The following is a 24,571-nucleotide window of genomic DNA, read 5'->3' as shown; positions in this document are numbered from 1 at the left end:
GACCAGCAGCAGCGTGGATGCAGAGGGAGCTGTCGTACAGATGTAGCAATGGCAGTGGCAGAACCATGGGCAGCAGTACAGGATACAATAGTGCAGAGGATGTTGGGCAGGAAGGCCTAGCATCAGCACAGGGACCGATGCCGGATGATCAGAGTAATACTCAATGAGGAGTATTGCTAGAGCACAGTCCTCGCTAAGAGAGTGTTGATTTGGGGTAGCATCGGATGTGCTCTAGCCACGAAATTTGGTGGAGAGGTTGGAGCACATGAGATCTCCAATACCCAGAAAGGGTTTGGGCAGATTCTAAACAAATAAGGAGATATTAAAATAATTAATATTTTTAATGGAGTCCTTAAGTCTAAACTTAGGGAAAATAAAATATTAATGTGTATTAATATGAATCTGTGTTAGAGTGGTCCAAACGACATGGATCAAGCCAGATCTAATCTTAGCTGTTGATTAGGTACTTAATCTCAGCCGTTGAGATGTCAACAGGAAAGTATAAGAGGAGGCTTGAGGGTCACTTGGAGAAGACACCCCAGAGTGATCAGTCATTCTATTCTCTAGAGCGGGGTTTGCTAAGAGAGATAGAATCAGTGATCCAGAGAGCAGTTGAGGGGCATTGAGTACAGAGAGACAGAGAGGCAGAGATAGTGCCGGAATGGCAGCAAAGCAGCCAGAGAGAGACACGCAGGAGCATCCAGTGCTCACACAGGGCCACGCAAAGACAGCTAAGTGCTGCGCAGAGCACCAGAGGGGTCAGCGTAGCTGATGCAGAGGCTCAGAGAGCTTACGCAGGGCCTCCTGGGCTTACGCAGACCAAGATAGGCTGACGCAGTGCCAGCGTTGGGCTAGGAGAGGCTGACGCTGGGGTTTCTGGGGCAAATTGGTGCTGAGTAGCTGTCGGTAGGATTATTTGGGGTTTCAGCTAATAGATTTGTGAGAAATCGAGAGGTATTACTGCTAAGGAAATTCTCTGTTGGGTAGGCCAGTTTCGGCACCCAGATTGTACTCTGATATTGCTTAATAAGAAAACCCTCAGATAGCTACACCAATTTTCCCACATTGGGTTTTTCCGGGGACATTAGTCCAAAAATAATGGTGTCATGTGGTGTGTTTGTTCTTGTTTCTTTTAGTTGTTGATCTGTAATATGTTGAGCATGCACTAGTGTTTATTTTCAGTATTTAAATTGTAAATAACTTGTTAAGGAAGATAACAAGTAGGTAGGAATAAATCAGATAAAGTGCATGGAGAGTTTCTAACTAAGTAAACTTAGAAACTTCAACAGCAAGTTCAAGTCGGCCTAAAGGAGGGAATTCGGCCCCTTGGAAAGGCTATATAAAGGAGTAGATTCGACCTCATTTGGGACTCAATCACCAACAAGTTCGATCTTCCAAGAAAAGGTTCGATCTAAGGCAAGAAGAAGAAAGGAAGGAGTGATGGTCTAGAAGGAAAGAAGAATCCAAGAAGAAAAAAAAATTGATTTTGGGCTTTATCTCTCTCACACGTGCAATGTTCTAGGGTTTTTGCAGATACAAATAAGGCCAAAATTGTAGGTCTGAATTGTAGGAGAGCGAGTTGCAGTATCAAGTTGCTGGAAGAGAGAATATTTTGTCTTGAACTCATTAACCTTGGGAGGATCTGTCTTGCTCAAGGAAGGACTCTTGAAGAAGCTGGATTAGAGCTTCTGTAGCAGCTACAAGGCCGACGCTGCAGGACAAAATTGCAGGGTCGAAGTCGCAGCTATAAGCTAGTTGATGCAAAATTGGGTTGTGATAATCTGAAGGGCTGACTTGGTACTTGGAGGACTTGGGTCTTTGTTGTCTCATTTGAAGCAGATTCTACAAGAAGAGAAGAGTTTCTGGGTTTTCCCCTTAGAGGGGTTTTTCCCTGGCTTGGAGCCTAACCTCTATGTCCACTGTCTTTATTATTTTGCTCTTGATATTTGTTTGATGAAAAAGATCTAATAAAGAAACACAAAAAGAACAATAAAGTTCACAAGCAAATATTAAGGTTGAGGAAAAATTCAAATTAATAGCTGCCATATGCATTTTTCCAACAGTTATGACTAGTGTAGAATTAACTAACATGACCAGTTCTAAAGTATAAATATACCATTACACAGCACTTCATTTGTCAAGACTCAAAATCATCATGAGCATCACAATCCTCACATGAACTTTACAATTGATTTGTTGAGACTCAAATAGAATTATTCCACTCACATTCATCTATAATTGGACTGTAAGCAACGAACATTTTGGTCTTATGTCAATTAAAAATTTGAAATTTTTCTTCAATTCGAACCTCTGCTAGGTTAAGGTGTGAAACACAAAGATGGAAGGAACCCAAAGAATAGAGGGAATGCAGCAGTTTTCAGGCATGCAACTTAGGGGAAGTAGAAACAGAACAATACTTCTTGCTCCATTCTGAGGCACAAAGCCTCATTTGAAAGGGGTCGATGTTAGAGAGAATCAGCTTAACTACATAATTCCCGAACCGACAGCTTAAAGATACTGCAAGGACCTCAAGCATGACACCCCTAAGGCACAAGTTGGCATAGGCATGCCACAATGGCGTAGTTCATTCTCCCCAAGGAAGTTTCCCAGGTAAGTAGTCGAGGAATATGCACAGCATATGCCTCGTAGAGCCATCCTATTTCCTCCTTTCTTGTAGCATTGGCATGCCACAATGGCGTAGTTCATTCTCCCCAAGAAAGTTTCCCAGGTAAGTAGTCCAGGAATATGTACAGCATATGCCTCATAGAGCCATCCTATTTCCTCCTTTCTTGTAGCATTCTTGCATTTTCGATTCTATTAGTTTTGGAAAGGCTTGGCCATACAAAGATGTAACACTTTCACCCAGTCCACCATTAGGTCTTGTGGACATTTAATAAAAGTCTATTATACTCTCTCTCTCTGTCTCACTCTCTCTCTCTCTCTTGCACACAGGCACAAGAATAGACATGTGCACATAAATGCACATGCTCTTTCACACACATAACATCTGCACAGAGAACCTTTGATGAGGCACAGGAACAAAATCTCCAAATGGTGAGCCAAACAAGATATTACCAGAACAATAATTGGATCTTTAGCAAGCATAAAGAAAGAGGTAACATTAAGGAAATAGCAGAGCAGTTTCTTTAGGCAAAGTGCTGTAATACTCTCTAAGAAGAAATGAAAAAAAAAACACCAGCACATTACTTACAAATTTCAGATATGATCGAAACTTCATTCCTTGGATGCAATTATGAGCAAACCTAATGCTCCAATGAGTATGTACTGATAAAATAAAAATATAGAAATTAGAGCTCCAATCTTAAGGAGGGGTTTCTAAAATAACTAGATAAAATACAGTGATGCACCTTTTCAGTGATCAATGATAACAAGATTTAATCCAATAGAAAGATAGAAAAGAACACCCTGAAACCACTGTTTTTAGTGGAAATCTGTCAAAGAAAGGACGCCAAAAATAGTTTCTCCTTACTTTAAATGTAACATGCCAAAGCACTTACGCCTATAGTTAATTTGAACAACCTTTTTACAAATGACAATATACAACAATTAGCTCATGAAACTTGAAACTTTAGTTTACAGAAACGCAGGCAGAAGACAGTGGACACTATTTCTTTCTCCATCAGATACATTTTGTGTTTAATTGAAAAAGCATGCCACATTGTTACAAGCCCTTCCAAAAACCGAGCAATCCAGTGTATGAAATTAAGAACGTTTGAGATCTTTTATGAAGGAAGTTCAAAACCAAACCTTGATAATGGGGTTTTCAGTCATGATGATAGTCACCCAACCAACATATGGTAAAAACCTGCATAAGGGACATTAGTCCAATTTGCCTTGGAAAACATTTGAAATCAAATTTCCAGATCAACTTCTGCTTCATTAAAAAAATACTGGAAAACTTTAAAAAAGAAAAAGAAAAAAAGAAGCAAACTACTCAAAATAAAAATACCAAAAAATGTAAAACCTGATAGATAAATCTAACCACAGTATCAACCACTAGGAGAAGAAGAGGAACCATCCTACAAAACTCCTAGTTTTTCTTCCGTTTCCTTTTTAATTATAATATGAAAGGAAATGAATGCAGTATAGCATGCAAAATACTATGGCATTTCCTTAACACACCTCAATCCACCCTTTTTTAAGGAAAAGAGGAGACTTGTTTTCTTCTCAGTCAACTTCCACCCATGTTCTATTTTTCTTCTCTTTCTGCAATAAAGTTATTCTATATACCTTTTCCCAAGGAAATTTTCTATATACAAATAACAGTATTTGTTTAAAATTTCAAACTAGATTTAAGCACAGTTTTACTCTTAATACGGTGGTGATGGAGCTATAGTTGACAATATGGTAGCCACTAGCCAGTCATCACAAGTGTTGCTATGTAGAGACAATAACAGAACATGAAAATTGTATTTAACATGTTTAAAAGAGGTTACCCAACAATGCGACCAGCAACATCCTGTTGTTGCAACCATTGCTGATCATCTGCATATATGCCTCCTTCGTCATCATCAACCTCATTGTCATCCCCTACCCATTCATAGAAATGAATTAGTAAGCAAACAGATTATGTTATATTTAAATTTTAAAATGATAATTCTCTACCAACAATCATTAAGACAACAAGGAATGTATACCAGGGTTGCGGGGGAGTGCCCCCCCCGGAATCCTCTCCCGAAGTGCGCTCCCCGTAGGAGCGAATTGGGAGTGACCCAGGAACACACTCCCGAAATTCGCTCCCTGGCTTTTTCGCTATTTTTTTTCACAAAGATGTTCCAAACACAATTTTTTTTTGAAGAAACAAGAGTTTTTGAGTAGCGCAACCTAATATTCAAGCCTATGGCCCTAGTATTGATATGCAATTCATGGTAATGTTAAATTCTTGAAGTAAAAATCCTTTTACCTAAATTTTTAACATTACCATGAAATGACTCAAGATGTTAGAGAGTGGTTCCGACCGCATTGGATTTCATAAGGAGAAAGTAGAATTTTAGATATCACTCAAAATCCAGTAGACTTATCAGTTTTTTCAGGATTTTAGGATTGGAACGATTGTAATGTTTCCATTGGATTTTTTCAAGTACTATGGTATGGAACTCGTATTTAATCAAGAGCACCAAGCCCTCTACATATATTGATGTTAGTGACATTGGTTGTTGAAATCCTCTATCATGACCCTACTAAAAGTGCACATCACTCAAACAAAATCTTGACTTGACATGCTAAGTTTTTTTTGTCTTATGTTAATTGCTTAGAGGGTGATATTAATGACATAGATCTCAAGATACGCAATGATTTTGATGACATGTAGGTATTTGTTGTAGCATGATTTTTTTGGATGTGTCATGTCCCTTCTCAAATACATTTGTAACAGGGTGTTGCTACACAATTTTGCACAATTTTGGCTAAGGAAGAGAACCCAGCATTTTCGACTTAGGGACTTAGGAGGAAATTCAACTTTATTTGGCTACTAGTGGAATGTGGGGGCCACCCACATGTGAATTTGGACTGGGCCATTCAAATGGCTTGGAGGGAAGTCGAATAGCTGGATGGAGGGGCCCACATGAGGCAAGGAAGGCCCAAGGAGTTAAAAGGAGGAAGAAGCTCTCATTTAGAGGGATTCTTACACCTTGCAATCAAAATTACTTGACTGTTCGGTTTAGCTAAGCCAACCAGTTGTTTAGCCACAAATCCCTCAAGCGGGAGATTCAACCTTTCCTTCGGGGGACCTTCCGTGCCCACCCTAGGGAGGCAGTTCCATAGTTATTTCAGGAGATCCGGGAGTGTGTTGCAACATTCTCATTCAACCACAAACAGGGAGTGCGTATTTCTGGCTAGCTGGAGAATACACAGGAGGAGTTGGAGCTATCAGTGATCAACCATTTGTCGGGAGAGTTAGAGGATTGGGAGAGCAGCAGTAGGCCAACATTCCTTGTGAGTTTTGGAGCCAGCAGAGCCAGCATCCCAGTAGTTCGAATTACTGGGCTTGGGGATAGCGCAGAGGGCTAATCCAGCATTTTTGTGGAGCTTAGGAGCAGGTGCCATAGGCCGGGAGCCCATCCGAGAAGTCAGGGGATTGATAGTAGGGGTCAGCGCAGCACTTTGGGACCATTTCCAGGAGGATTTACAGGCAGATTCCAGCAGGCCAAGTTTTGTAGTTGCAGCTGAAGTTGGGCTCCAAGGGGGTTGAATTTTAGAATTCTAAACCAGCCAAAATCCTTCGTGGGTTTTTCTGGGTTTAGGCCAAGGAGTCTGGGGTTAAAAGCATATAATTTTCTGGGCATAGGAAGTGGACCTTTCAGCCATTCGAACCTCAGCAAAAAGGTAGTTTTCTGGGCAGCACAGTGCAGATTGGTGCAGCAGTTGGAGCAGTCATCGGATCAGCCATTTTCTCACCTGGGTTTGGTCATGCTTGTCCACTGAGACAAGCCCAGGTGCACCATTCTATTATCATTTGTATTTTTCCCTCAAAGAAGTAACAAAATGGCTCAGCAATTCCATATTTGCAACATTTCTATGGGTGTTTAATGTGTATTTCGTTTTTATATTTCGTTGCACATATTATTTGCTTTACATCACTTGTATTCCTAGTTAGGAACATTACAGGATGCTAGAGGCCATCTAGAACCTATGTATTTATGTGTTTTCGGTTCAGAGATGGATTGCACTCAATGTTATTTTGGTTATGCACACCCTTACATGCTATATAAATGAGAACTTGTAACTTGTGGACATGAGGTTGATGAAGATTATAACTTTTAGATGATTGATGTTATATGGTTTAATCCATGTTTTTATGCTTTGCTATCTAATTCATCATTCTACGTGCTTTTGTTGGCATATATGCATCAAAATATATAAAAATATATATTATAAAATTCGCTCTCGATTCGCTCCCGACCCGGGAGCTTTTGAAAACGTCGCTCCCCTCTCCTGCTTCCCACTCCCAAGCAACCTTGATGTATACATTTATTAATTTTCATCTACACACCCATAGAATAAAAAACGTGCCAAGGAAGTACGTAAATTTTATCTAAAAGGATAATTAAGTATCAATTGTCATAGAGACAACAGGAAATATATGCTACAGTCGCTCAAATTTGAAGATAGACAAACCTTTCGAGACCAAATAGTAATAGCCAGAAGAAGGTGGACAGATGTTGATCTACATAAAAGAATATAATTAAATAGAATCAACAATGACTCGAGCCTTCAACACAAAACACACTAGAATGAACAATTCTCAAAACAAAAGATTATATGATTTTGAGCTATGAGATGATTTGTCACTCTGATGCAAATAAAAAACCTTAAAGAACAATTACTACATCTGGGGACATTCAATCGAGCATTTCACTAAATATTGGTGTATCAACTGCTTCTTTTTTTAATAATGAACACAGTGCTTCAGTTGAAACAAAGAGCATGCCTTTCTTTTATTAAGCATTTAGGTGATGGGAATGCACAATCTCTTATGTGCACATTATTACCTCACATTTTATATGAGGCTTACACTAGTGATTTTTTTCACCACCCTTGAGATTTTCCTTTTTGACTCACAAAGACGAATTCTATTAGTTTATGGAGCTTTAGATGGACTGGGGTTTGTTGGTTTTCACCTAGTTCCTTGGATTGTTGATGACATGGATGATGTGTTAGGTGTCTTGATGATGTTTTGCTTGATATATTTGCTTACCATAGAGAGACAACATTGCACTTGGTCTCCATACTTTTCTAGATGATTGGAGGTGAGGATATATGGATCCCTTGATGGAATCCCCTAGCACTTTTGGACGAAGTGGACATTGTAATGGCATATTCATTTGGTTGGATTTATGTAATATCCCTAACCCGGAATATCCCTCAAACCCCAGAAAAACTCTAACCAAATACGTGCAAATGATACAATAACCCAAAAATGACAAAATAACTGTGGCACAGCATATAATAATGTAAACAGGAAATATGAGCAGATACTCAAGAAATGCAGCGTAAATGCTAGCCATTTTATTATGCTGAGCAATAAGTACAGGAGGTGATCAGAAAGATGGCACCTCCACTTGCACAAGGCAAGTGAAGAAATACTCTCAGAATAACAAAGAATGGCCTCTCTGCGTGGATGCTACTACTGCTGCTAGGAAACAACTGATGATTTGGGGCTGCTCCCCTCCTTGGAATAAGCTGAAACTCTGGATTCGGGCTCTACTCAAGAAACCCAGAAAAACCCAGAAAGCTCTCCTGGAATAGCCGACCCCCGAAAATCACCCCCTTGGGGTTCTGCGCAGTTGCTCAAAGCTCTGTGCTGCCACTGAAGGAAACCCCTCTAAACTCTGCGTGAAACTCCGCCTAAAACTTCACAGCTGCCTCTCCCTGGTATCAATGATGGCCTCTGGCTGCAATACCAAATGCCCCTCGTCATCCATGGGTGGTAGCTCATCTGTCATTGTCACCTGCTGCCCCAATGCCTTTTTCAGGCATGATACATGGAAAACGTTATGAATCTTGCTGCCTTGGGGCAGCTCCAACTCATATGCAACCTGTCCAACCCTACGTATCACCCTGTACGGCCCATAAAAGCGGGGCTTAAGCTTCTCAACCCCCTTCTGTTTTAGTGACGACTGTCGGTATGGCTGTAACCGTAGGTAGACCATGTCCCCTACCTCGAACTGTCTCTCCACCCGACCCCTGTCGGCATACAGCTTCTGCTGGTTCTGTGCTGTAGCCATGTTATCCTTGAGAGCTCGGAGAATATCCTGACTCTCTTGGATCCATATCTTGGCTCTAGGAGCCTTGCTATCACCAAACATCGCGTCAACAAAAGATAAAGGATGATACCCATATAAAGCATAGAATGGTGACATACCAATGGACATGTGATGTGAAGTATTGTAGCAGTACTCCCCTAGATGCAGCCATCTCAACCATGCTCGTTGCTGCCCACTGACATAGTTACGCAAGTAGCCCTCCAGCCACTTGTTAACTATCTCTGTTTGCCCATCCATCTGTGGGTGATAACTGGTACTCGGAGTCAACTCCGTCCCCACCAACCGGAAAAGCTCCTGCCAAAACCCGCCCATGAAACGGCTGTCCCTGTCACTGACGATGGTCTTAGGAAGACCATGTAGCCTGAAGATCTCCCTGAAGAACAGCTCGGCCACCTGTGCTGCTATGTAGTGTGCGGATATGGCAAAGAAATGCGTGTACTTTGTCAGTCGGTCAACGACGACAAAGATACAATCCTTGCCCTGTACCGTGGGCAATCCTATGATGAAGTCCATCGAAATGCTCTCCCATTTCCCCTCCAGAATGGGTAGCGGCTGCAATAAACCCGCGGGATGGCTCATCTCTCCCTTGTTCGGCTGGAAAACATCGCACTCCCTGATATGCCGGAGTACGTCCTCCTTGAGGCCCTTCCAGGAGAACCTCTCTCTAATGGCCCTGTGGGTTTTGGTAAACCCCTGATGGCCTGCTAATCGTGAATCATGTGATGCCTGGAGTATCTTCTTCTTGAGCTAAGACCCCTTAGTCAAGAAGATCTGATCCTTGTAATAGATGATCTCATCAATCACCCTGAACCTGTCATCTGCCACCAGCCCATCTAGAATCTCACATGCAAACCTGTCCTTGGAGTACTCTATGAAGAGTCGAGCCCTCCAGTCTGTATCCAAGCTCATAAGAGACAACGTGGCTGGTCTACGTGAAAGGGCATCTGCTACCACATTGTTCTTACCCTTGACATACTCAATGTCGAAGAAATATGCTTGGATCTTACTGATCCACTTCTGCTGCCTCTCCTGCAACTGCTTCTGCTCCAAAAAGAACTTGAGGCTATTGTGATCAGTCCTCACCCTGAACCTGTTCCCCACCAAATACTGCCAGTACTTAGCCAATGCATGCATGATGGCCAGCATCTCCTTGTCGTATATAGAATACAATCTCTCGTGCGGAAGCAGCTTCCGGCTCTCAAAGGCTATAGGGTGACCTCCCTACATTAATATTGCGTCGATCCCCTCTCCCGACACATCACACTCCAAAACAAATGGCTACATAAAATCTGGCAACGCAAGCACTGGGCAGCTGCTCATAACCTCCTTGAGCCTGTCAAAGGCTCGCTGCGCTGTATCTGACCAACTGAATGCCCCCTTCCTTGTCAAATCTGTCAGGGTTGCAGCAAGCTATGAGAAACCTTTGACGAACTTCCGGTAGTAAGTACAAATGCCAATGAATCCTCGAAGTTCCGTCACGTTTCTCGGCTCCGGCCAATCTCTGATGGCCCTAATCTTCTCCTTGTGGACCCTCACTCTGTCCACTCCAATGATGTGTCCCAAGTATAACATCTCCGTCAACCCAAACTCACATTTGGAGAGCTTGGCATAGAACTGCTGCTCGTCCAAGATGCGTAATACTGTCTCAATATGCTGGAGATGCTCCTCCCAAGTCCTGCTGTAAATGAGAATGTCATCGAAGAATACCAACACAAACTTCCTCAAGTGACTACGGAAGATGTGATTCATGCAGGACTGAAATGTAGCTGGGGCGTTGGTTAGCCCAAAAGGCATAACCAAGAACTCAAAGTGCCCATAGTGACACCTGAAGGCGGTCTTGGGAATGTCCTGCTCCCTCACGCGAATCTGATGATACCCCAATCTCAAATCAATCTTTGAGAAGAAACGTGCCCCTCTCAACTCGTCCATCAACTCATCGATCCTGGGTATGGGGTACCTATTCTTCAGGGTCTTCTTGTTCAGGGCCCTGTAGTCAATGCACATCCTCAACGTACCGTCCTTCTTCTTCACCAACACCACAGAAGAAGCAAAAGGACTCATGCTCAGTCGAATGTGCCCAAGAGCTAGCAACTCCTAGATAGCCCGCTCAATCTCGTCCCAATAGGCCTTGGGGTGCCTATAGGGAGTGGTGATCACTGCCTAGATGCCCTGCTCAAGCTCGATAGTGTGCTCAAACCCCCGATCCGGTGGTTGTCCTGGTGGAATCTCTCCAAACACTATGGCATACCGATCAAGGATGGACTGGATCTCTAGATGTACCGTCTGCACTGTAGTCCCTGCCTCTGATGCACGCAGCTCCACTGCCCACTCTGTCTCCCTTCCGGAAGACTACCTCCATCCGATGAGCCGACACAGTCTGAGGCGGATATGTGTGCTGTCCCCGTATCTTCTCACGCCTCCCTGTCTTCTCATCATCCCACTGCATCTCTAGGGTCTTCTAATCCGTCGTGAACTTCCCTAGAGTAATGAGCCACTAAACACCCAGTATCATGTTGGTGTCCGGAATATCGACCACGAAAAAGTGGTCAGTCAATGTGTAGGTGCCCATCGTCACTGAAAGCTCTTGAGCATATCGAGCACACGTCATGGTCTGATCTCCTGGGACCAAGACTGAAAACCCATCGAAGCTCTCTGTCTGTATGCCTCTCCGCTCAACCATCTGTGCATCGATGAAGTTGTGGGTCGCCCCACTGTCAACCAAAACTGACACTCACTAGCCACGTACTGTCCCTCGTATGCGTAGCGTCAGATACTTGGGAACTCCTCGCAATGCGGCAAGGGCCCCTTCGGTGGGTGCAAAAGATGCACCACCTGCTGCTGGCGGTGGAGGTGGCAAAGGTCCCTGTCCATCATGGCTATCTCCTGCCTCCACACCATCCTCGTCATCCTCTTCTCCACTGCTCTCAGAGAAAACCTCAATGAAATGTCCCTTGCCAGTAGCACATCTATGTCCTGCTGCCCATGGCTCCTGACATGTGAAGCACAACCGCTTCTTCTTTAGCTCCCTCTTGACATCATCATCAATCTGCACTCGTCCTGGATTCCCCTTTGGAGGTGGAATCCTCACATCCTTCCCCTTAGACTGGAAAGTTTGTCTCTGGGGGTAAGGTGTCTGGGTCCTGGGGAAGACATCTTGTAGGTCCCAGGTCCTGCTGATAGCATCCTGAAGGGTGGTCGGTCTAGCAGATCTGACTAGACCCCGAAGTGGCTTTGCTAACCCCTCAACATACATATAGATCCTCCGTGCCATGGATAGATCTGGCACCATCACTGAGACCCTCAAGAAATCTGCAATGTAGGTCTCTGGGCTCCCTATCTGTTTGAGCCTTGTCAGCTCAACAAAATGTTGCTCTAGATCCCTCCGGTCAAATCGCTCCATCAATCTCCTAGTAAACTCAGCGCATGTCATCACTGTAGAGTGCCCGAGTGTAACCATCCCATGAAACCACCAATCTTAGGCCTCACAATCCAAATGCAATGTTGCCACCTTGATGGCCTCTGCCTCCGACATCTTGTTAAGCTGGAAATAAATTTCCAGCTTCTCCACCCAAAACTTTGCCAAACTGTTTGATGAGCCATCAAACGTAGGCAAGTGGAATCTACTCGCTGCACGGTGGGTGTCACCATCATGATAATGTCGGTACCCTCTGTGATGGTCGCGGGGTCTACTATCCCGCTGGAGCTGAACAAAATCACGGAATGAGAGGGCTTCCCTGAACTCCTGCCCATAGGCCTGGTACTCTGCAAAATAATCACCCATGTGTCCAGGCTCTGCCTCCTGCTGGGCTATGGCCCTCGTGTCTGCTCCTAAGAAAGTGGGCATGGTAGAGCGTGTAGGGGCATGTGAGGCCACCTGCTGCGCAGTATCACGCTGCTCTGGCAAGTGATGGGATGCACCTAATCCCTCACAAATCTGAAAACCCTGTGGGCTCTCACGCTGTCTGGCCTCTACTGTCGTGAATCTCTGCCCCATCACCTCAATCTGTCTCAACAGATCCTGCACTGATTTGAGGAGCATATCTGCAAATCTCTTCCCGTCCTCATCGGCCATCTGTTCTGCGTCCACTACTGGCTCTCTCGGTTCTGCGTCTACCACAGACTCCACCTGTTCTGCGTCCACCAAAGGAACACAGTCTCCCTCCCCGTAGGTATTCTCCAACCTACGTCCAGTCTCTCTGTACCTCCTACCTCTGTAACAAATGTAGGGTTTTTCCCCTCATGTCATAGATTTCTAGCTCCACAAGTTGAGCCAGATCTATGCTCTGATACCATTGTAATATCCCTAACCCGGAATATCCCTCAAACCCCAGCAAAACTCCAACCAAATACGTGCAAATGATACAATAACCCAAAAATGACAAAATAACTGTGGCACAGCGTATAATAATGTAAACAGGAAATATGAGCAGATACTCAAGAAATGCAGCGTAAAATGCTAGCCATTTTATTATACTGAGCAATAAGATAAGTACAGGATGTGATCAGAAAGATGGCATCTCGACTTGCACAAGGCAAGTGAAGAAATACTCTCAGAATAACAAAGAATGGCCTCTCTGCGTGGATGTTGCTGCTGCTGCTAGGAAACAACTGATGATTTAGGGCTGCTCCCCTCCTCGGAATAAGTTGAAACTCTGGATTCGGGCTCTACTCAAGAAACCCAGAAAAACCCAGAAAGCTCTCCTGGAATAGCCGACCCCCGAAAATCACCCCCTTGGGGTTCTGCGCAGTTCCTCAAAGCTCTGCGCTGCCACTGAAGGAAACCCCTCTAAACTCTGCCTAAAACTCCGCCTGAAACCCTGCCAAAAATCCGCCAATAGACAAGGGCTGGTCCCTTGCTCAAACACCCAGCATAAATCCTCCTGCAAACCCCAATCCAACACTACTGCCAGAAAGAACTGCGTCCCTCTCTCAGTGCTGCACAGTCCTCCAAAACGCTGATGAAACTACTGCTGAAATGCGGATAAAACTACTGCTGAAATGCCAATGGAAATACCTTGCCCGAGCAAGCACTCGAAGTCCCCCAGGGCTAAGGGTGAGATCTCCGAACGGAGACATTCAATGCACTAAACAGTGCTGCAAACTAGTTGAACAGCGAGTGTGCTCAGAAGTCGAAACGACTAGCTCAAAATGCACATAACTGAATGATCCAAAATGAGGGGGCTCCTCTCTATTTTATAACCTCTGCCTCTCACAATCCCTAGGCTCACCTCCTCCTGCGTGATTCCCCTCTTGCCATGTGTTCTTCCCTCCTGCGCAGTCTCTCCATGTGTCTGCATGGGCTCCACTTCTGCATCCCCCTTAGGCCCCCTTGGCTCCCCTTTAAGTCACAACGTTGTGCTACCTAGGAAGTGACTTTTTATTCTAAAGTGAGTTATGTCCCCCTTCCTCACTTTTTATTCACAAATAACTATAGAAGGAAAAAATTGAACAAAATCGAATATTCCAATTAGCCATGGCTAATTAGGAATATTACAATTTAACATGGCATGGAGCGCTTGGCATAAACCCTCATTTTTACATATGGTTTATTACTTGGACGAGTGGGTATGACTATGGTAAGAGACCCTTTTCTTCAATGCCCTAGCTCTTGTGGATGATGTCCACACATGGATGGGTTACTTGTGGTATGAAACATGGTTTTATGTCAAGTGCTCTCCCTGCTCACATTTCAAGACATTTACACATGTTTCATCATTTTATGCATATTTTGGTGAGGCTGTCCTACTCCTTGATGAGTTGGTTGCACTTTATTTGACTTATTCTTCCTTAGATATACTGCCTCACAGACCTCCTCATGCATTATTGGTTAACATGTGCCATCTTGGAGGAGCGTTTTCAACACATGTTGAGGCATATTGTTGGATTAAGGAGAGACCATCCCTTCTTTCATCGAGATGGTTGAATATTGTGTTATTCCACACATGGTGCCTTGTATGATGGATAGGCTTTCCTTTAGTTGAGGATGGCGTTCATATTTGGACCCTCTAGTATTGATTGTTGATGGGACATCACACCTAAAAGGTCAGATGTCAGCTTGAGGAGGTTACTTGCTCATATATCATTATTATGGAATGTTCTACCTATTGAGGCCACTTTTCACACGTGTATTGGCAAACATCTCATTCAAGATGACACATCTGCCACCTTATGAGGGTTTTCACTTGACCCGTGCATGGTATAAGGAGGAATTTTCTTTAATGATTGCACTCTTTTCCATGCTATTGATGAGAACATCCCACAACTGAGAAGATATAGGAGGTTCCAAATACATGATCAAAAAAAGCAAAAGCAATGATCATCTTGACTACATCTAAAAAGAATGATAGACTAATCATCTCGTATGTAGCTAAAAGTAATCTCATTAGATTCGTTTTTTAGATGGAACAAGAATATGTAATCATCTCCAACATGCAAGCCCTAGATCTCCAGAAGCTAGAAAAAAGAAAACCACCAAAAATAATAGACTTTCTAGTATCTAATAAAGTTACCTCTACAAGGAGCCCTAATCAATGCTAACATCTAGATGCATCCAAAATGAGACTAGTGTGATGGAATCTCACAAGATATTAACCCTCCAATTGCAGAAGTACTAGTGGGCGTTAACAATGGCAACTCAAGGGGATGCCGCTCCCTATCTGGCATGGTCCACTCATAGAAGGCATATGTTACAAATTGGCAGCTAAAGGATGAATTTCCCTAAGAAGAAGCCCAACTATCCCAAGGAGAAAGCATTCTACTTCAAAAGAAATTTCAAATTGGTCAAAGAAAATTACTATTTTATGTTTGACAAATCGACCCCACAGTGGAAATAACCCCTTCTAGGACACATAAATAAGGCATTCGTTGACTAGCATTTGGCGCATCCAACACATTACATCGATCTGATATGAAATTGTAGGAGGCATCCACATGTGCAGAGGAGAGAGAGAATTCTGACCTGCATCGACTTTTTGTTTTGGGTTGCGTTGACCATCATCAACTTGGGCTATTTGCTTTCAGTTTGACCGAATTTCTTCATTGTATTAGAAGGCCGAATTGTAGGAGACTTTGATTGAACTTTTTTGGGCACTTTGATTGAGGTTGACCGCAAGCTCGACTAGGGTTTGACCGCAAGCTCGACTGTGGAATTTGATGGACTATTGCAAGAGCTTTTGTCTATGTTTTGATCGAATCTTTGACGGTAATGTTCCAAAAAGGAAATAACAATGCTAAACAAGAAAAATACACATACAACATAGAAAAATTCAGACAACCATTAAACACCCATAAAATTGCACCAGAATGTGCCAAACTTGGCCATTTTATTATCAAAGGAGAGTACAATGCATGGAAAGTGTGCACCTGGGCTTGCCAAAGCAAGCTAGACAATCCCAGGTGAGAAAAATGTTGCCCAGATGCAAAGGAAAGACTTCTCCTCAATGTACTACGTTGGCCATAGAATTTCTGCAATTGCTGGCTAGAAGAAACCCCTGTTTGAGCCTCTCAAAGTGCTCAAAAAATTCTGCCAAATTAATCTTGGGCTCTCCACCACAAACCCAAAAAAACCCAGAAAGGGTTTTGGCAAATTCTACCGACCACCCGGAACAGAAAATTTCAGCTCACTCCTCCCCACTGGCTTCCAAATGATTATGTTGTTTGGGGTGCTAGAACTTCCCCAAAAATTCTGCAAAATTAGGAGCCAACTCCTTGACCCCTGACCGACAAAACCCAGAAATGTTTTGGGCTAATTTTGACCTCCCAGAATTACCCAAAATTGGTTCTATGCCCTTCTTGGCAAAAACTACGTCCCCAGTGACTCTAACTGTTGAAAACTCTCCTTATTTCTCCTCAATCTGCAACAGGAATGATATAGGAAATTTTCTCAAATGTTAGGTTGAGATTTCACATCAAAATTTCGGCACAAGGTAGCTAAACCCAACTCCAAAAAAACGTTGTCCAGTGACTCCCTGCGCAAGCCCTAGGAAGATAAATGTGTTCCCCTCAAAAGCAGTCACCTCCAGCTCCAAAACTTTCCACAAAGGTTGAGCTCTCCCTCAAGCAACTCTACTGATTTTTTCCCGGCAAAATACCCTCAGAAGCTAGCAAAAATGAGTGGTACAATTTCTCTACTACGTCCTCCCTGGAGTACGAATTGGCTGAAGGAATCTACTAAAATATGCTACAATACTCCACAACCCTCTCACCAAAATAGCAATAGCTTGCCTTCCTAGGGTGGCACTCGAAGTCCACTGAAAGAAGGGTGAATTCTCCCCTTGGAGAACTTTGTGCTAAGCAACACTAGTGACCCAGCTAAACAGCTTGAGCAACAAAGAAAATACATGAGTGAACAAAGACCCCAATAGCTTCTATGCTCCTATTTATAATTTCTTCTTGCCTCCTCATGTAGGTCCCTCCATCCAATATTTTGACCTCCTTCCCTTAGCAATTCGATTTTCCTAAGGGGTTTGAATTCCCCTTTTTGGGTGGCCCTGCATCCCACTACCAATTTAATCTTTCCTTTTACTCTAATGTTGGTGGCCTTCATCTCTCCAAAAATTAAGTGTGGACTCCCTCCACCCACTTTTCCTAAGTTTACATGCCAAAATATTTCCCAACGCCTAATTTCAAAAATAGAAATTCATCTTAGCCAGATTAATTTAATTCGGGACATTACATTGACCAAGGAAGAAGGTTGAATCTTTGACTCTGAGTTGACCGAATTTTGAACTGTTTTGTTGGGCGTTGACTGCAGGGTTGACTGTTGACTTTGACCGAACATTTATGTGGAAGTTGCAAGCCGAAATTCGTCCCTTTGACCAAATTGTTGACTAGTAGCAGTGTTGATTATTTATCTCTCATTTGACTTAGTTTGGCTCTCACTCTTTTGGTAGTCAGAGGGTTGATTTTGACTAGTTTATGGATGTACTACTGGATTGATGTATCTCATGTTGAACATTGATGGACTAATAGAAGAAGAAGAATTGATTTTGGGTTTTCCCCATTGTGGGGTTTTTCCCTAGTCTTTGACCAAAACCTCTATGTCTCATTGTGCTTGGCTATCTTCTATTGTGCATTTACTATTTATTATTCTATCTATAATTGCTTAACTATTACTAGGGTGATTGAAATTAGAGGAAATTGTTTTAAGTGGTTATAATAGCGTAGAACATTGTGAAAAATTAACATGGTTTCAGAGCTGAGGTGAAGGTTAGCCTAAGGAGACCAGTTTGCACCCCTTTGAGACACTCTTCCCTGATTGGTGATCAACTCTCTCTTGGACAAGATGACTACCTCCTACTTCAAGATTGAAGAGACACTGAATGATGCCTCCAACTTTGAAGCATGGAGGGCTAGATTGTGTTATCACTCCTCCGGATCTCCAAGGTTGAGGAAGAGTCCAGCTGAGGTAACCACAGACCAACCTTTTGACTTGGTAGCTAGCCCTACCAAGCCAGAGAGGGCTCTCTCCAAAGGATCACAGCCAAGAGGGTTGGATAGATTAGGGTTTTAGGCTAGATATAGTAGCTCAGGGTTGTTTTGATTTGATTTGGTTGGGGTAGTCACTGGATGAGTGAATTAGGTCAGAGAGTGAACTAGGTTAGGGCATGAGAGAATCAGAATTGTAGACATCTGATGGGGCAAGGTAGGCAAGTTACTTTAACACTTTGTAGTATAGTGATGAAATGGTTTAGACTGATGAGATGCTAAAAAGAGCATGAAAATCATGAATTCTTTTTAAACTAAAGAAATTAAACAAATTATGATGATTTTCCCAAAACAGAGCATAGAAGATGTATTATGCTTATCACACCTTGAAAATCAAACATATTTAGAAGTGAAATGGATCATGGAAGATACAAAACATTCACACACATGTAACTGAAGAAGAAACAATATCAAAATACCATGCCACAAGAATCCCACCAAAATAGCTGCAACTCATCCAATATATTCCATGCCAAAGTCTGAAACACTAGTACAACATCCAATGGAGTCCAACTTATAGAATGACTGAGAAATTACATGATATAGGCCTCAAAACAACTCATCCTAGCCTCAGGGGTCAAATCCATGAGAGGAGGAGTAGTTACAACAAAAACTGAACTGATAGCTAGAGTGTAGGGTGGTCAAAGTGACTCATCCCTAACTTAAGTGAATTGATTCATTACATCTCATGGAGGCCATTTACCTAATGTACTTACCCTAGGTAATAGTAAAAACATGATAATTACATCAATCATATCAATTACATCAGTAAAATATTGATTTCCCATAGGTAAAAATCAAATTTGGAGAAGAACAGTGAAAAACTAGGCCAACTGTCAAACACGCAGCGCCAGTGTCAAACGCGCAGCGCCATCTTCAAACCCACTTTTGTCTGCCTTCCCGGTGTCCAAATTGAGCCCAAGATAGCTCATTGGAAATCTTATCCTATCTAGTTTCCAAAACTGCCTTTGGTTTTCAAAATGGGCTTGATTTGACCCCCCAAAACTTCATTCTCCCAAGACTGGTCAAAACGTGCAGAATGAGGGTGCAAAAATGAAGTGTGCTCTTGAAGGAAACTTTTGGAGGTCTTCCTCAACTCCAAATTGAACTCATGAGAGCTCATTGGAAATCTATGTCTATCTAGTTATCATTTGACTCATCAAGCAAGTCATTTGGACACTCCAGCTAGGAGAAAATTTGATTTTCCCAAGGGCACTCTAGAAGTGCAGCAACTCTCTTGTAGCAACTGTATTTTTGACATTTCTCCAAAACCATGACACGTGTAAACACTGAAGGAGGGTTTACATCCTTGAACTATTATGGACAAAAACCTCTCTCACTTTTGTAAAATTCATCTCTATTTGGTTGGAAACATACTTTGAATCAAAACTGACCCTATGTGTGGCAAATGATTTGTCCCTTGGAATGACTTCTTGAAAAATGATGGAGACATGATGTTTATGAGTTGGAATGGCCTCATACTTGCTAAAATGACCTCCCTTAGGCCTCCTCTGCTCAGATGTCTCTGATTGCATAGCAAACCCTAGCTCAATGGGAGAGGAAATTAGGGTTTAGTGTAGGCAAAACAGGGGATTTGGGAAATTTATAGGAATGAAGGGAAATAAAGGGGTAGGAGGCTTCTAAATTCTTATGAAAATTTTGGGAGGTAGGGAGAGATGTTAGGAAGTAGGGGAAACTGGAATGTCAAGGATTGAGTGAGGGAAAGGGTTCCAAAAGGGCAAAACACAGGCCTAGTCTAGAAAAGTGTCAAAAGTGTAGCAATAGGCTAGGGTTTGTAGAAAAATGATGATTTTGAGGGATAAGAGTGATGGGAAGTGTTTAGGAAGGTATATTAAGGATAGGGAAGGCGTAAGAGCATCAGGATACAAGTTTTGTTGATGATTTAACCATTGAGGTCATGAAACCAAGAAAAATGTCCTCAAAACCCTAAGAGAGGGAAATGAGAGGAATGGGCATGGGAAAAGGTCAAGGGAGGTAGATGGAGTGTAGGTGAGTGAGGTTTTTTTACTAGGGCTACCATCAGTGAGTAAATTTTTGAATGAGGACCTAGGTGAAATGACAAAAAATTCTGAGAAAGACCCTAATATGAATATGAAAAGAGGCTTTTTGATCACTGATGGCAGTATGCAAACACTGACTCTAACAAATTGGATCTTACACTTGAAGAGAATGATGTGATGGAATATGTGATGGGCCAAGTAGTTGAACCTCCTGAGAATGCCAATGCCAGTCTCAAGTCCAAGTACAAGAAGGGTGAGATCAAGGCCAAGAATATCATTATTGATTCTCTGCGGTATCATCTCATCAGTTATGTGTCCAAAATGAAGAAGTCAAAGGAGATGTATGACAAATTGATTGGGATGTATATATCAATAATTTCTCTTAATGCAATTCACTCATTCGTGGAGTTACCCAAACCTGGCCTGACACTACTTCACTTGGAATTTACCAATACTATGGCATAATGTATTGCATAATGAAGTCTTGGACAATAAATCTTTTTGTATGTATCCAATTAGTATATAGGCATTTGGGATAAAAGACATAACTTTTGTCACTAGTCTGGTTTCCAATCTAGCAAACCACGGCAAGAGGATTTTGATATTATGTAATATGCTATCAATTTAACAGAAAAAAACTTATTTACAAAAAATAATAAACAACAAATTGCAATATAACAAATTGAATTGAATCGATTTAATATTCTTTTTACTTTTTTAATTGAGCCGACATTATGTTTTTTTATTATTAATTTTTTCTACCTTTTGATTTTACAGACACTATAACATCTCCCCCCATACTGGGTTGTAGAGCGCCTCTTCACGCAAAAGTAATGTATTAAGGAGCCCATGGCTAGCTAAGTAGCATGTGACTGATAAAAAGGGACTTTTATAGCATGAATAGTACAAAGGAAATTGGAGCATTTGAACACAATGAGTTGTAATAACTCTCTGTTGTATCAATAATGGGTAATGTATTTCCACACTTCCTATGGATATGTGGATGGATGTGAGCATTTTGGAGCATTAAAATGTGAGTTATATATACAGGTAATAATCTATGTATGTGTAATTTGAATATAGAGAGTAAGAGAGAATGATGAAACGAGATACATATGCCTTTGATATGTCTCAAAACTATAATCTCTTTGTATTGAAAGTATTTTGACCTGTGCAAGGGATTTCTTGAACTAACTCGAAAGTCCAAGTTTATCCCAACATAAGACATGTATCACTACCCAAAAATTGTGCGGCTAAGATAATGCTCGTATTCCTATAGTGAAAATTGTTGGATCCATCTCATTGCAAACTTGGATATTAGTGGAGGTTGAGGAATTTCATAAATATTTGTGCACTCTTGTCCTTGCAACTCATGGTTGCATCATCATTGCCTCTTTAGCTTCCTTTCCCCAACAATGCATATTCATTTATGCGCACAACTGTTTCGCATCCAACATGCATGCTTCTATGGACCTTATGTTTTTGTTATGCTCTATATCCACCTTTCCCCTAAAATTTTGCCTCTCATTCAACACAATCACTTGATCAATTTTCCTTTTCATTGCCTCAAACTCCCTTGTAGAAAAAGCATTGCACCACCATCCCAACAGCATTACTTGCTTGCTCCATCACAATCTTATCTTTCGCAATCATTGGTACTCTTGCTATGGAATCCACAGAATCTCAATATCTACATTATTTCTCCATTTCCCCAAATATTGTTTGTATTATACACCTCACTTACTTTCTCTATCTTAAGTTTCTCTTTCCTTGGCATTTATTCCATCTAATCTACTTGAACAACCTCTTCCTCATCTTCCTTGGCTTTTATCTTCCAAAATCATAAAGTTCATTCACATTGAATATTGGTGACATGTCCAACTTTGTCAACTCCACTTCCTATGCATTATCCCCAAATAACATATTTATCTTACATTGTGTAATCTTCCTCACATTCAGTGCATTATACATTCACCTTAGAATAACGCTCTTTACTCAAATGTACCACCACCGATTCAACTTCTTGGAATCTCTTGAATGTGCATCCCATGTTCACATGTCTCTTATGCCTCATGCTACATTCTCTCAAATTCTCCTGAAAATGTACAAGTATCTCTCTCACTCATTTAGCAAATTCCTATACATCATTGATAGTTTGCATCTCAATAGTTAAATCAACCAAAACACTCTTCTCTTGCTAGGAAATCTTTAATCTGTTACCTGTAAAGCATTTTAGAGGATTAACCAAACCTTATTTCACTTCCTTCGTTAGTCCATTTGCTTGTGCATGGTTCGCTAAATTGTATCATGAACTTGTGCCCAATCTCTTCCACAATGTCCTAAAAAAATGACTAAGAAATGTTATGTCCTTGTTTGAAGTAATGATATTTGGTGATCCATGTATCCTTACAATCTCCTTGAAAAAATTCATTGTGCAGTAACATGTATCGATAATCTCTCTAAAAGGAAAAAAAAGGTGTCATCACAGAAAACTGATCAGCCACCACAAACTATGTAATGTCCTATCCACATTCTTGATAATCTCTCTAAAAGGAAAAAAAAGGTGTCATCACAGAAAACTGATCAGCCACCACAAACTATGTAATGTCCTATCCACATTCTTGGATAAAATAGATATCTCTCTAAAAGGAAAATAAAGGTGTCATCACGGAAAACTGATCAGCCACCACAAACTATGTAATGTCCTATCCACATTCTTGGATAAAATAGATGTACCTTCCCTTGGTATCCTCAATTTAGGCAATGGAGTATCGGACTAATCTTTTGACTCATCCCTTAACGACCTGGAAAATTTTGCATCTTGCTACATACTTGCCAACTTCCTCCCTTAAGTTGGTCCACTAATATCTTTCCTGGAGCAAGATTTGGTCCTTATCTCTCCCAATGTGACCTATTAATTCGCTAACACACAATTCCTTGATTAAAATATCAGGCAATGAACATTCAAGAATACATAACCTCTTAACTTTGAACATATATCCTCTTTGTAGAAAAGAGTCCAGCTCCATGCTTTCGTCCTATGCAACTAGATTCCTATAATGCTCCACAATCCCCCAAACAATCCCTATCCTATTTATTTAACTCCTTTTTTTTGCTCCAATGCAACTAGCTCACTCTTCAACATATTGAACATCAATGTTCTTTCACAATGCATTAGCTACCTTATTTTCTTTTCATGACTAATGCATTAGCAATTGATCAAGTCCTTGATAAAAATAGATTGCTCTGGCCTAAAAAAGGGTACCAAATATTTCTTTGACTTCAGGAATTGCAATAAGCTTCTCCAATTGCAATATTAGTTCAAAAAGCTAGTCTATAGGAATGCACATTGCCCTACAAGTGATAAGTATGTCTTTGTGAAAATTTCACCACTGAAATTCTATTGCAGTAACTGGAGTTAATTCTTCTAACTATAAATTATTTTAGCAATTTATTGCTATGGCAACAATGAATTAATCACATTGCAATCTTCACAAATAAAAATACTGCGCAAGATAAACAGGTGTTGAATTTTCTAAGTCTATCCGTTAGAAAATTAATTTGTATTCTGCTGGTTTATTTCTTCTACTTGTAAATTCTGAACAAGTTATTTAATACATTTAAATACCAAAATAAACACAATACAGTCACAACATCTACAGATCATCAACTGAAAGAAAACAAGCACACAAGTGACACTATTATTTTTGGACAAATGTCCCCAGAAAAACCCAATGCAGGAAAACCGGTGCAGCTATTCAGAGGGTTTATTATTATGCAGTATTTCCTTGAGTACAACTGGGTGCCTAACCGGCTCACCCAACAGAGAAAAATACACGGCAGCAATACCTCTATATTCGGAAACAGGTATTCAAAAAACCTATCCCACGAAACCCTCTCCGGCACAACTGAAGCTCAGCGCTGGCCCTTCTGGCCTCTGCGTCAGCCTCCTGTTGACCTGCGTCAGCCCCAGGACCCTCTGTGTCAGCCCTCTGAGGCACTGCGCAGCCTCTGGGACCCTCTGCGTCACTCCAGCAGCCTCTGCATGGATGACGCAGTCCCTCTGGCCTCTACGTTGTCTCTATTGGGCTCTGCATGGCCTGAACTGGCTGCTGCTCTCGCTCTCCCTGCTTCTGCGCTGGTCTCTCAGTATTGTCTCTACCTCTCTGCCCAGTACTCACTGCCCCTCGCTATTGATCACTGATTCACTTTTGCTTAGCAACCCCGCTCTAGCAAAATGAATGATCGATCACTCTGGTGTCTCCTCCAACAGACCCT

At 41.8% G+C, this 24,571-nt stretch overlaps 1 protein-coding gene across 3 annotated transcripts in view; it reads right to left on the bottom strand.

The window, feature by feature from the left end:
• Positions 1-3,170: 3,170 nt before the first annotated feature.
• LOC149191461 (uncharacterized) overlaps positions 3,171-24,571 on the bottom strand; it is a 311,627-nt gene continuing 290,226 nt past the window's right edge. For all 3 annotated transcript variants that reach the window (XM_089406243.1, XM_089406242.1, XM_089406241.1), the window contains 3 exons: positions 4,458-4,551; positions 3,769-3,826; positions 3,171-3,285 (listed from right to left, as the gene is read on the bottom strand). In XM_089406243.1, the coding sequence (XP_089262369.1) occupies positions 3,235-3,285; positions 3,769-3,826; positions 4,458-4,551 (203 nt within the window). In that variant the 3' untranslated portion in view covers positions 3,171-3,234. The remainder of the gene's footprint in view (positions 3,286-3,768; positions 3,827-4,457; positions 4,552-24,571) is intronic.

The sequence above is a fragment of the Pinus tabuliformis genome, chromosome 2_2, assembly GCF_031772625.1.
Source record: "Pinus tabuliformis cultivar Carrire ecotype Pingquan chromosome 2_2, CPIR1, whole genome shotgun sequence".
In the NCBI taxonomy this organism is placed as follows: Eukaryota; Viridiplantae; Streptophyta; class Pinopsida; order Pinales; family Pinaceae; genus Pinus; species Pinus tabuliformis.
Note: the sequence above shows the minus strand (reverse complement) of the source record. Positions and strands in the feature narration are given on the sequence as shown.